The sequence below is a fragment of the Chiloscyllium punctatum genome, chromosome 42 (genome assembly GCF_047496795.1).
Source record: "Chiloscyllium punctatum isolate Juve2018m chromosome 42, sChiPun1.3, whole genome shotgun sequence".
Taxonomy (NCBI): domain Eukaryota; kingdom Metazoa; phylum Chordata; class Chondrichthyes; order Orectolobiformes; family Hemiscylliidae; genus Chiloscyllium; species Chiloscyllium punctatum.
Window position 1 is genome coordinate 36,355,976 of NC_092780.1, and position 13,640 is coordinate 36,369,615.

Consider the following 13,640-nt stretch of genomic DNA (forward strand, 5'->3'; position numbering starts at 1 on the left):
GGGCGCAGGTGGGGGACAGTGTTGGACAGGGTTTTGGGTCAGGTGGGGGGCAGTGTTTGACAGGGTTTGGGTGGCGGGGGGGCGGTGTTGGACAGGGTTTGTGGGGTACAGGCGGGGGGCGGTGTTGGACAGGGTTTGGGGTGGGCAGGCAGGGGGAAGCAGGCGGGGACAGTGTTGGACAGGGTTCGGGAGGGCAGGAGGGGGGCAGTGTTGAGCAGGGTTTGGGGTCAGGTGGGGGGCAGTGTTGGACAGGGTTTGGGTGGCAGGCGGGGACGGTGTTGGACAGGGTTTGGGGTGGGCAGGCAGGGGGAAGCAGGCAGGGGACAGTGTTGGATAGGGTTTGAGCAGGGCAGGCGGGCAGCGGTGTTGGGCAGGGTTTGAGGGGGTGCAAGCGGGGCCAGTGTTGGACAAGGTCGGGCGGTGGCCGGTGTTGGGGGTGGGCGAGGGCTCGCGCGCGCTGTGATGACTTAGTGGAAAACTCCAAGCCCCAGAGGAAGAGCATTGAATCGATTAACTGAATAATCAATTTCCCGAACAAAATAGTGCTTGCCCATCATGTTCTGATAATCGAGGTTCCCCTGTACATTATTTCTACTATTAAAAGGCTTTATGATCATAAAATGCTCTAATTGGCCACCCTTCATCTTTGTCTTCTCAAGAAAAAGAAGGACAATTCAGCCTATTGATGGTACTGTGGACAATAAAGAAGGTAATCTAAGATTATAAAGAGATTCATCAATTGGCTGAAGAGTGGCAAATGGAGTTTGATTTGAAAAATGTGAGTTATTGGGAGGGATGGTGGCTCAGTGGTTAGCACTGCTGCCTCACAGCGCCAGGAGCTTGGTTTGAGTCCCACCTTGGGTGACTGTATGTGTGGAGTTTGCACATTCTCCCTGTATATGCATGGGTTTCCTCCGGGTGCTCCAGTTTCCTCCCACAATCTAACGATATGTAGGTCAGGGGAATTGGCCATGTTAAATTGCCCATAGTATTAGATGCATTAGTCAGGGGTAAATATAGGGGAATGGGTCTGGGTGAATTACTCTTCGGAGGGTCGGTGTGGACTTGTTGGGCCATAAGGCCTGTTTCCATACTGTAGGGAATCTAATCGAATCTATTGCATTTTGATAAAACAAACAAGGACAGGTTTTATACCGGTAAAAGTAAGACCTTGGGCAGTGTTGTAGAAGAGTCGATCAGATTAGTTTACTTACAGTGTGGAAACAGGCCCTTCGGCCCAACAAGTCCACACACCCCACCCATACCCCTAACCTAACACTACAGGCAATTTACCGTGGCCAATTCACCTGACCTGCACATCTTTGGAATGTGGGAGGAAACCGGAGCACCTAGAGGGGACCCACACAAACACGGGGAGAACATGCAAACTCCACACAGTCAGTCACCTGAGGTGGGAATTGAACCCAGGTCTCTGGCGCTGTGAGGCAGCAGTGCTAACCACTGTGCCACTGTGAGTCCATGAGGTTCCGGTACATAATTCTTTGAAGTTTACATCACATTTGGATAGGATGGTTAAGAAGGCACTTTGCTCATTTGCCTCCATTGCTCAGGCCTTTGAGTACAGGAATGGGATGATGTGTTGAGGTTGTACAGGATATTGGGGAGGCCTCTTCTGGACTACTGGGTCCACTTCTGGTCACCCTGATATAAAGAAGATACTAATAAGCTGGAGAGGGTTCAGAAGTAATTTGGCAGGAATGGAGGTTTTGAATTATAAGGAGAGGCTGGTTAGGCTGGGATCTTTTTCACTGCATCATAGGAGGTTGAGGGGTGAGCTCATAGAGTTAAAAGTCACACAACACCAAGTTATAGTCCAGCTTTGTACACCCCAGTCTAACACTGGCACCTTAATACCATGAGCTCATAGAGGTCTATAAAATCATGAGGGGCACAGATAAGACGAAGGGCAGGTGTCTTTTCCCTAGGGTGGGGCATTTCAAGACTAGGGGGCATATTTTTAAGGTGAGAGGAGAAAGATTTTAAAAATTCATGAGATGCACTGAGAGTGGTTTGTGTATGGAATGAACTTCCAGAGGATGTGATGGATGTGCCAACAGATACAATGCTTAAAAGACGTTTGGAAAAGTGCATGAATAAGAAATGTTTAGAGGGATAAGGGCCATGCGTAAGCAGGTGGAACTAGTTTAGTTTGAGATTAAGGTCGGCATGGACTGGTTGGACCAAAGTGTCTGTTTCTGTGCGGTATGACACTATGACTCTATTCCTCATTTTCCCAATAAGTATAACTTGCCATTTATGGTATCCTTGCCGATCTACTTTATACCTTTCCCAGCACCTCTATATCCTGTTAATAAACCAGTTTCTTTACCTGGTAATGGTCAGTATTGAAGAAAGCAGTGCACCACCCCAACAAGTAGACAAACATTGAAGGAATCTGGTCATTTTGTCAGGATCTATACCTTTGCAAGTTACCACAACCCTGAGGGAAGGAAGGGAGTTTACAAGTTGGGAGCTTGTGAGATACAATAAACCGAGTGTGAGCTACATAGGTTATAGGAGCTGAATGAGTGAAAACAAATTGAGGTTGAATCCAGGCATCAGTTGAATATAAAAAAGTGAAAGAAAAACTGCTAGAAACCATTCAGTCAGTCATTTAGGTCTGGGAGGCATTGAGAGAGGAAGAAGCAGCATTAATATTTTGGGTTGATGACCTTTCTCCAAACTTGGAGACTGTGAGAATCCATGGACAGTGTTGATTTGGACTGGGGTGGACAAAGTTAAAAATCACACAACACCAGGTTATAGTCCAGCAGGTTTATTTCGAATCACTAGCTTTCGAAGCACTGCTTCTTTGTCAGGTTGTCAACCACCTGGTGAAGGAGCAGCGCTTCGAAAGCTAGTGATTCCAAATAAACCTGTTGGACTATAACCTGGTGTTGTGTGATTTTAACCATGAACAGTGTGACTGCTTCAAATTTCCTCTATCTGAACAAGTACAGGGCAGGCATCCCAAGAGTTACTGGTCAATTGATCTCCTTCTACAAGCATGACTGGATATCAGACTTTGTAGTCCTGGATCTTAGTTGGTTAGTGGGATCTTGCTGAGTGAAAGTTAGCCACCGGGTACAGCGAATGACCGCAGCGAATACACTTTAAATCTTCTTCACTGGCTGTTAAACACTTTGCAACATTATGAGGTCATGAAAGATGCTATGGAAATCCAAAACTTCACTGTTTTTGTTTGAAATCCTGCACCGTACCTTTACCTCAGCCGTAATCTCAACATCCCTTTGCACTGGTTTTTTCGATTCAGCCCAGTCCAGAAACTTCTCCTTGAACAAAATTGTTTCGTTGTGTTCGGACAATCGACCAAAGATCACCCAGTCAGGGCGGCCCTGCCTGTGGAGGGAAAATAACATTTCTTCTGGAACTTAAAAGGTACACAAACGCAGCAACAGTTGAGTTAAAGTATGTTTACAGAGCAGCAAAAGAACAGCCATTTGGCCCATCAAGACTATCTCTAAGAGTCTCTCAAAAGCCAGCCACACTGCATGATGTCTTTCACACAATCCTGCTTTCTTCCTTTACATTAAGTATTCATGCCCTTTCCTCTAAAAAAATCATAGTTACTGCTTGAGCTACTGTCCATAGGAAAGCATTCCATGCCAACTACCTCCTGTGAGCATATCTTTCCTATTCCTTCCCCTTCCTCAACACATTGGTGACAATAATAAATTCATCACCTTTCTCACAAGGATATAGTCATACAACCTACAGTCATACATCATGGAAACAGACCCTCCGGTCCAACCTGTCTGTGCCAAACATTATCCCAAACTAAACTAGTCCCACCTACCTGCTCCTGGCCCATATCCCTCCAACCTTTCCTATTCATGTACTTATTCAAATGTCTTTTAAACATTATAATTGTACCCACATCCACCCACTTCCTCAGGAAGTTCGTTCCACATGCAGACACCCTCTGTGTAACAAATTTGCCTCTCGTTCCTTTCTTAAATCTCTCTCCTCTGACCTTAAAAATGTACCCCCCCAGTCTTGAAATCCCCCATCCTAGGGAAAAAAGACACCCACCGTGAACCCTAGCTGTACCCCTCATGATTTTATAAACCTCTATAAACCCATCTTCAATCTCCTAAATTCACCTTATCAACACCCTTCTTAATCTTAAAGACTCTATTAACCTATTCTGAGCCATCTCTGCTCGAATAAAGTTTGCCCAGTATCACAGGTATTTTGTTGCTAAATTGATTAGAATCACCTCAAACCGACTGGGGACAGATGGGAATTCAAATCCAGTTGATTAATGTCACCATTTGTACTCAGTATGTACTCCTCCCTCTCTAACGTTCCCTTCCTACTCTGGCCCCACATCACCTGAAATAATCAAAAACATTTTTTCACAACGATACAACTCAAAGTTTTGACAGCTAAGCTGTAAGACAGAGAAACAGAGAAGAAAGATGTGGAAAGAGATATCTAAAAAAATAGAGAGAGAGAAGAGAAAGAGAGGTGGACAAATCCAAATTGCAGATCTCTTCACAATAAGTAAAGGAAGGATATGGGTGTGATTGTGGTAATGTTTACTGGAGTGGTTAAACAGGATGCCCAGCCAATGCTCCAGGGTGATGGGTTCAAATCCTGGTATACCAACTGGTGGAGTTAAAACCAATAGGTAAAATTGTGAAATGAAAACTGATCTTAGCAACAATAAGCAGAAAACAATCACCAATTATCAGAGAAACCCATCTGGTACATTATCGCCCATTAGGGGAAGAAAATCTGCCATCCTTACTGGTCGGCCCAACATCTAACACCAAACCCACAACAATATGGCCGATTATTTTAGCCCTCTGAGTTTCTTAGCAAACCATACAGGATTAAAGACAATTGGAGATGGTCAACAGATGCTGGCATTGCCAATGATGCCACATCTCATACTGTAGTAATTGTGGCAAGATCACCCAGGTGGATCTCATGGAATACGAGTTCCTTGATTGAGGCTGTTACCCTGGTCTAATCAGGGAGTGCTGGCTAACAGATATAAACAGGAGTGTCAGGGGTTCTGTTCACTCTAGGAGCTGGTTCTAAGCTAGCTGGGTGAGTGTGCTGTATTATGCACGTGTAAATAAAGGGTACGGGCCTTTGTGGAGTTATTTCACTTACAATTTTACAAAGTATCCTATGTGACTTCTTTAGCACCGACATTTGCTATTCCTTGGCCTTTTTGACATAAAATTGCCACTTTGTAGCTCAATGCGTTGTGTACTTGCAATGTTGCATGCCCACAAGCAACTGATTGAGATCGTGTAAAGTCATTTGACCAGTGAAAGAAGTCCCAGCCTTCATAACTCAAACCTTCCATACCTGGCAACATCTTCTGAACTCTCTCCAGCTTAATAATATCCTTCCTATAACTGGGTGACCAGAACTGGACACAGTATTCCAGAAGAGGCCTCACTTATGTCCCGTACAATCCCAATATGACTTCCCAATCACTATACTCAAAGGACTGAGCAATGAAGGCAAGTGTGCCAAACACCTTTTCAACCAATTTGTCTATGCGTGATGCAAACTCCAAAAAGTTATGTACGTGCATCCCTAGGTCCCTCTGTTCTACAACATTACCCAAGGTCCTCCCATTAACTGTGTAAGCCTGCTTGTTGTACCAAAATGCAATACCTCACATTTATTCAGATTGAACTCCATCTGCCATTTTTCACCCTATTGACTCATTTGATCAAGATCCCTTTGCAATCTTAGAAAATGTGTTTCACTGTCCACTATGCCACCAACTTTGGTGTCATCTACAAATTTACTGACCATGTCTGCTATATTCTCAACCAAATCATTTATATAAATGACAAACAAAAGAGGACCCAGAACCAATTCCTGTGGAACACCGCTGGGGACAGGCCTCCAGTCCGAAAAGCAACCCACCACCGCCACTTTCTGCCTTCTGCCGTTAACCCAATCCATTTGGAAAGCTCACCCTGAATCCCATTGACCCAACTTTAGTAATTACCATGCAGAACCTTGTCAAAGGCTTTACTAAAATCCAAGTAAACTGTCTACTGCTCTACCATTGGACTAAAGATTCTGTTTCCATCCTCTATAACTCTATGACCAGGCAGGCCAGGGATTGTACTGAGACATGAGAGAGAAACATCCACTCATGACATTTCAAAGATGCGCAGGTTAGGTGAACTGGCCATGTTTAATTGCCCATAGTATTCAGGGATGTGTAGATGAGCTGCATTAGTCTGGGTTCATGTAGAGTAATAGGGCAGGGGAATGGGTCTGGATGGGTTACTCTTCAGAGGGTTAGTGTGGACTTGTTGGGCCAAAGGGCCTGTTTCCACTCTGTAGCGATTCTATAACTCTAAAATTCTATGACTTTTGGAAAATGCTATTTTTTGGGCCAATGAGGATCACAGACATCCAGTGTTGCCCGAGCCTAATGTCCAGCCACAGAGGATAAGAATGGTCAATTGGATAAGCAGCTGATACCTTTGGATACCATGCAGACGCACCTACATTGAACCCCTATTAGATTGAATAGGCTTGTCTGCACCCCGCAGTAATCTCTTATTCCTGTAAAGTGGCTCAGTTCGCACATCATTGTTTCTGACACACTGGTACCCCTAATGAAACCTATCAGGCAGCATCAGCAACTCACTGCTGGGAGATGTTCTTATTGCCTCCAGGGTCCAGGGGGTTTATTCCATAGTTACTGTAATCACAAGGACCACTCAGTAACTGTTTGGCCAGTTGGAGAGCCAACTTGCGCTGTGCCAGGGTGACCTCTTTACCATGCCAGATGTACACCTCGCTGCCAAAATCCAGCACCAGCACCTGCAAACCAAGAGAAACGTGCGCACTTAATAAAATGAACCGGCACATTTCAATCGAGTCACGAAACAAACACGTTATTGTTTTTTAACTACCGACTGTTTCAGGGAGAACCAGGCCTAAAATACCCAGGTTACCCCTTGCCTGACCCAAAGCCACGGATCTACCTGATCATGATTGTAATCCGATCAGGAACAAGGACATTCGCTGAACGTCGGTGGAGTGTTGCTTTGCCTCCGCATATGGAGACTGATCGTGCCAATGTGTGGCAGATTTGCACAGTCAGTGCATACCCACAAGCAACTTAGTGAGAACGTACAAATCTAGGGATTGTAATGAGACATGAGGGAGAAAAGGCAATTGCTTATTGCTGTCCATTAATGTCTTCTGAAAGTACTAGCCCACAGCCGATGAAGTTGAGATTCATCTCAGCATTGATGGGTCCCACTGACATTTAGTGTTGCCTGAGCTGAATGCCTAGCCACAGAGAAGAATCACCAGTGAAAAATCAAGCTACAATTTTAACACAGACTTGAACGGGAGGGCAAAGGCTTTGCAACCTTCAGGCAAATCTGGACAATGGTCCCCAGAAATGGTCAGTATTTCCCTTTTCTTCGGAAGTCCTAGTTTGGCAGGGTATAATCTTCAACCACTGAGAGGGGAGGCAATATCCAGGTGACACTTTAAACCATTTGTCTGACCTACTGGTTCAATTCATAGAAAAGGAACAATGGGAAGATACAAAGAGAATTCTCAGTGTGTCCAAGCCAGCAATTCTCCTTCAACTGAAAATAAATTCACGAATAATTCACAACTTGGTGAGATCTTGTGCACAAATTGGCTTTCTAGTTTGGCTGCAATATAGTGATTGCAAGATGTAATTAAGTCACTTTTCATTATGTGTTGGGTTGCCTCACCTGAGGATGACTCCAGTGACACAGTGAATGAGTAACTATGAGTAAGTGAGGTCTGCCGATGTTGGAGATCAGAATCGAAGAGTGTGGCGCTGGAAAAGCACAGCAGGTCAGGCAGCATCCGAGGGGCAGGAGAATTGAATCATTCCTGATGAAGGGTTTAGAACATAGAACATAGAACATAGAACAATACAGCACAGAACAGGCCCTTCGGCCCACGATGTTGTGCCGAACTTCTATCCTAGATTAAGCACCCATCCATGTACCTATCCAAATGCCGCTTAAAGGTCGCCAATGAATCTGACTCTACCACTCCCTCGGGCAGCGCATTCCATGCCCCCACCACTCTCTGGGTAAAGAACCCACCCCTGACATCTCCCCTATACCTTCCACCCTTCACCTTAAATTTATGTCCCCTTGTAACACTCTGTTGTACCCGGGGAAAAAGTTTCTGACTGTCTACTCTATCTATTCCGCTGATCATCTTATAAACCTCTATCAAGTCACCCCTCATCCTTCGCCGTTCCAACGAGAAAAGGCCGAGAACTCTCAACCTATCCTCGTACGACCTACTCTCCATTCCAGGCAACATCCTGGTAAATCTTCTCTGCACCCTCTCCAAAGCTTCCACATCTTTCCTAAAGTGAGGCGACCAGAACTGCACACAGTACTCCAAATGTGGCCTAACCAAAGTCCTGTACAGCTGCAACATCACCTCACGACTCTTGAATTCAATCCCTCTGCTAATGAACGATAATACTCCATAGGCCTTCTTACAAACTCTATCCACCTGAGTGGCAACCTTCAAAGATCTATGTACATAGACCCCAAGATCCCTCTGTTCCTCCACCTGACCAAGAACCCTACCATTAACCCTGTATTCCGCATTCTTATTTGTTCTTCCAAAATGGACAACCTCACACTTGGCAGGGTTGAACTCCATCTGCCACTCCTCAGCCCAGCTCTGCATCCTATCTAAGTCCCTCTGCAGCCGACAACAGCCCTCCTCACTGTCCACAACTCCACCTATCTTTGTATCATCTGCAAATTTACTGACCCACCCTTCGACTCCCTCCTCTAAGTCATTAATAAAAATTACAAACAGCAGAGGACCCAGAACTGATCCCTGCGGAACTCCACTTGTAACTGGACTCCATGCTGAATATTTACCATCTACCACCACTCTCTGACTTCTACCGGTTAGCCAGTTTTCTATCCAATTGGCCAAATTTCCCTCTATCCCATGCCTCCTGACTTTCCGCATAAGCCTACCATGGGGAACCTTATCAAATGCCTTACTAAAATCCATGTACACTACATCCACTGCTCTACCCTCATCCACATGCTTGGTCACCTCCTCGAAGAATTCAATAAGACTTGTAAGGCAAGACCTACCCTTCACAAATCCGTGCTGGCTGTCCCTAATCAAGCAGTGTCTTTCCAGATACTCGTAAATCCTATCCCTCAGTACCCTTTCCATTACTTTGCCTGCCACAGAAGTAAGACTAACTGGCCTGTAATTCCCGGGGTTATCCCTATTCCCTTTTTTGAACAGGGGCACAACATTCGCTACTCTCCAGTCCCCTGGTACCACCCCAGTTGCCAGTGAAGACGAGAAGATCATTGCCAACGGTACTGCAATTTCCTCTCTTGCTTCCCACATAATCCTAGGATATATCCCGTCAGGCCCGGGGGACTTGTCTATCCTCAAGTTGTTCAAAATGTCCAACACATCTTCCTTCCTAACAGGTATCTCTTCTAGCTTATCAGTCCGTTTCACACTCTCCTCTTCAACAATACGGTCCCTCTCGTTCGTAAATACTGAAGAGAAGTACTTGTTCAAGACCTCTCCTATCTCTTCCGACTCAATACACAGTCTCCCACCACTGTCCTTGATCGGACCTACCCTCGTTCTCGTCATTCTCAGGTTTCTCACATATGCATAGAATGCCTTGGGGTTATCCTTGATCCTATCCGCCAGGGATTTTTCATGCCCTCTCTTAGCTCTCCTAATCCCTTTCTTCAGGTCCCTTCTGGCTATCCTGTATCCCTCCACTGCTCTGTCTGAACCTTGTTTCCTCAACCTTATGTAAGCCTCAAAACATTGATTCTCCTGCTCCTCAGATGCTACCTGACCAGCTATGCTTTTCCAGCACCACACTCTTCCACCAATGAGTAACCACCCAGTGCGTAACTGATCAAGTGTGGAGTTAGATAGGATTTGCCACAATTGGCCTCAGCTCTCCTGAGCTGGTGGGGTGAGAAGTGCTCCAGTCTCTGAGAGACCCTGCTAGACCGTGAATCTATGGACACTGATAGAGGAATGGGTGAGGCTTGTCTGTGATATGGTTGAATATCCTGACATCAATCACTTGTCTTGGCTCACAACAATAATGTATAAAGTCCTATTGCCTCTTGATTGCCCACACCCAAAGAGTCTGTGTGAGTGATGCAGCATATTTACAGTATTGTGGGCAATTTTGGGCCCCATACCTTAGGAAGGATGTAGTGGCCATAGAACAGGTTCAGAAGAGGTTCATGAGAATGATCCCAGGAATGAAAGGCTTAATATATGAGGAATGTTTGAGGACTCTGGGTCTATGCTCAATGGAGTTTAGAAGGTTGAGGGGGATCTGATTGAAACTTAAAGAATATTGAATGGCCTGGAGAGAATGGATGTTGGGAAGATGTTTCCATTGGTAGGAGAGACCCGAGGGCACAGCCTTAGAGTAAAGAGAAGACCCTTTAGAATGGAAAAAGGGAGAAACTTCTTTAGCCAGAGAGTGCTGAATCTATGAATTTTTGGAAAATTTTGGAATTCATTGCCACAGAAAGCTGTGGAGGCCAGCTCATTAAATATATTTAAGACAGAGATAGACAAGTTCTTGATTTTCAAGGGTTGTCCGGAGAAAATGGGAGAATGGGTTGAGAAAGCTATCAGCCATGATTGAATGGCAGAGCAGACTCGATGGGCCAAATGGCCTTATTTCTGCTCCTATGTCTTATGGTCTTGCAGTCACGTTATGAAGCCAGTAAAAGGGTAAGTGAAAACAGGCAATTTTATTGTAGATGGACAGTGACAAGAGAGAAGCTGTTGAACTGAACACATTAGCTTATCTTAAAAGACTACAATATAATCTAAAAGGAAGTGGATAAATATTTAAACACAAAATGTGTGGAGGGCTGGGGTGACAGGAGAATGAGCCAGCATTGGCAAGACAGTGGGAACAAGGACAATTATTTCCATCATTCTCTGAGAACTCTTCCTTGTGACTGCAAATCCATGGAGCAGTTTTGAAATATTGATGCTGAACTGATTTAGGGACAGTGCACTTAGAGAGAAATGCTCCTCTTCTGGATTTAGCTTCAACATGTGACGTCTAAGTACTCTGCTCAGCTCTGACCGAAGCTCCAAATACAGAGCTGTCATCTGCATTCACAGCCTGAATCTGAACCAGAACAAAGGAGTTAGTGAGCAAATTCTATTGACATTTACAGATGTCACACCCTGAGGTAGTTAGAACACCATGTGTTAAAACCTCCAGGGATAACTCTAACCAAAGTATTTGGATTCATTTTTGGAAAATCCAGTATTTTCTATATAGAATTGTAGAATCTCTACAGTGTCGAAATGGGTCATTTGGCCCAACAAGTCCATACTGATCCTCCGAAGGGCATCCCACACAGACCCATTCCCCTACCTATTACTTTACTTTTCCCCTGACTTCTGCACCTAACCTACACACCCCTGAACACTATGGGCAATTTAGCATGGCCAATTCACCTAAACCTGCACATCTTTGTTAAACACTGTGTCACCGTGCCACCCTGTGCATGTTCACACAGATCACTGACTCTGAAAAGAAATAACATTGAAAATATTGATGCACTGACATTTAAGGTAAAATGGTTTGAAACTTCAAATGCATCACATGCCCCTACCTCCTTTGAATTCAGCATGGAACAGCGAGGAATCTTTGCCCATGATTCATCGTCTGGGACAAGCTTGTCCCCAACCAAATGATATATGTGGTTTGTTTCTGTGATAGCAGCTTCATACAGTTCATCTTCCTCAGGATCTCCCGCAGCTGCACAGGCAACAGTGAAAAGTCAGGAATATTAAGAATGTCATCAAAGAGGCTCTTTCAGATCGTTCAAACTTGCTTTTTTTTCAAGGTTGTCCCTTCATAGAACACAGAATGCCACTTTATGGTCAGAGGTCTGTGGATATAGTACTCTGTTAGGTGAAGGATTTGTGTATGCGTGCAGGAGAGAAAGGAAATGAGAGAAGGTGTAGTTCTTGTCTTTATGATTAATGCCTGTGTAAATATTAATTGGGAGGGATGTAAGTGGGCTTACCCCAAGTTTTACCCCAAAATATGAGAATGCTTGAGAGTGTGTCAGCAAACTAGTGTGAGAACTACTGAGTGTGATAGCCCGAGAGTGTGAAAGTGAGAGAATGTAAGAGCAAGTGAGTGTGAGAGTTAAAGAGGATGAGACTGAGTGAGGCTAAATGAGCGCAAGTGTGAAATGTGAGGGTGTGTAAAAACGTTGGAAAAATACAAACTGGAAGGGAAATAATTGAAAAGAAAATCAATAGCTGATGTCTGTTTTGTCTGCTGTGAGTGTGTAGCTAGTGGTGGTCCTGATGCTCCTGCTAGTGGGATCAGTAGAAACTGTGACCAAGTGTTTGATAATTTTTCACCTGTGCACTTCAGCCATTTATTGTTTAGTCAAAAGCAAAATTTATACTTTATAAATTTATTATCCAAAAATAGATGGTATAAGAAAAAGAAACTGAGGTAATAACACGGTGGAAAGGGGAATTATTTGCCTGGTGTTGGATCTGTCCAAATTACACCAGCCTGAAACAACATCATTTAGTGTCTTTATGAGTGTAAGTGATACTTCTTGTCTGATCTCTACTTGCGTTTTACCTCAACCTGTATCAAATTACAATCTGATTCATCAGTACAGGGGACTTCCAAAGATTCACTCAACAAGAGAAACTGCTGCTCTTTTAGTTGTTTTAGTTGGACAGAACGTGAACATTGCTGAAAAAAAAAGACATGCTGTCAACTGAACAGATCCTTGGGAGTCAGCCAGTCCTTACTGAATTCCTTACGGAAATGCCTTGACCAAGCAGAGTTGACTTCCCCAGTTTGAATTTAAACAAAAGCTTGGCAGTTAACTTTTTCCTTAACATAGAACAGAGAACATCACAGCGCAGTACAGGCCCTTCGGCCCTCGATGTTGCGCCGACCTGCGAAACCAGTCTGAAGCCCATTTAACCTACACTGTTCTATTCTTGTCCATATGTCTGTCTAATAATCATTTAAATGTCCTTAAAGTTGACGAGTCTACTACTGTTGCTGGCAGTGCATTCCACACCCCTACTACTCTCTGAGTAAAGAAACTACCTCTGATATCTGTCCTATATCTATCACCCCTCAATTTAAAACTATAATCCCTTGTGCTGGCCATCACCACCCAAGGAAAAAGGCTCTCACTGTCCAACCTATCTAACCCTCTGATTATCTTATATATTCAATTAAGTCACCTCTCAATCTTCTTCTCTCTAATGAAAATGAAGTCCCTTAGCCTTCCCTCCATACCAGGCAACATCCTAGTAAATCTCCTTTGAACCCTGTCCAAAGCTTCCAGATCCTTTCTATAATGCGGTGACCAGAACTGTACGCAATACTCCAAATGTGGCCGCACCAGAGTTTGTACAGCTGCAACACGAAAGTGCCTTGTGGCATTCTCCATGGCAAGGCAACATCTCTACCAGTTAGAGCCTGCAATTGCCAACCAATCAGCATCCTCTTTCCATGTAAAATCAATTGTTGTTCCCTTTCAGTTTTGGTTTTGTGA

The 13,640-nt window shown here is 44.4% G+C and overlaps 1 protein-coding gene across 14 annotated transcripts in view; it reads right to left on the bottom strand.

Annotated features, from left to right (window-relative positions):
• The window catches only part of LOC140465897 (supervillin-like), a 242,531-nt gene that overhangs the window by 46,782 nt on the left and 182,109 nt on the right, over nt 1-13,640 (bottom strand). For 13 of the 14 annotated variants that reach the window (XM_072561805.1, XM_072561814.1, XM_072561812.1 and 10 more), the window contains 3 exons: nt 11,709-11,854; nt 6,680-6,855; nt 3,243-3,381 (listed from right to left, as the gene is read on the bottom strand). In XM_072561805.1, coding sequence (XP_072417906.1) covers nt 3,243-3,381; nt 6,680-6,855; nt 11,709-11,854 — 461 coding nt within the window. The remainder of the gene's footprint in view (nt 1-3,242; nt 3,382-6,679; nt 6,856-11,708; nt 11,855-13,640) is intronic. The other variant, XM_072561808.1, reaches the window with a different exon arrangement.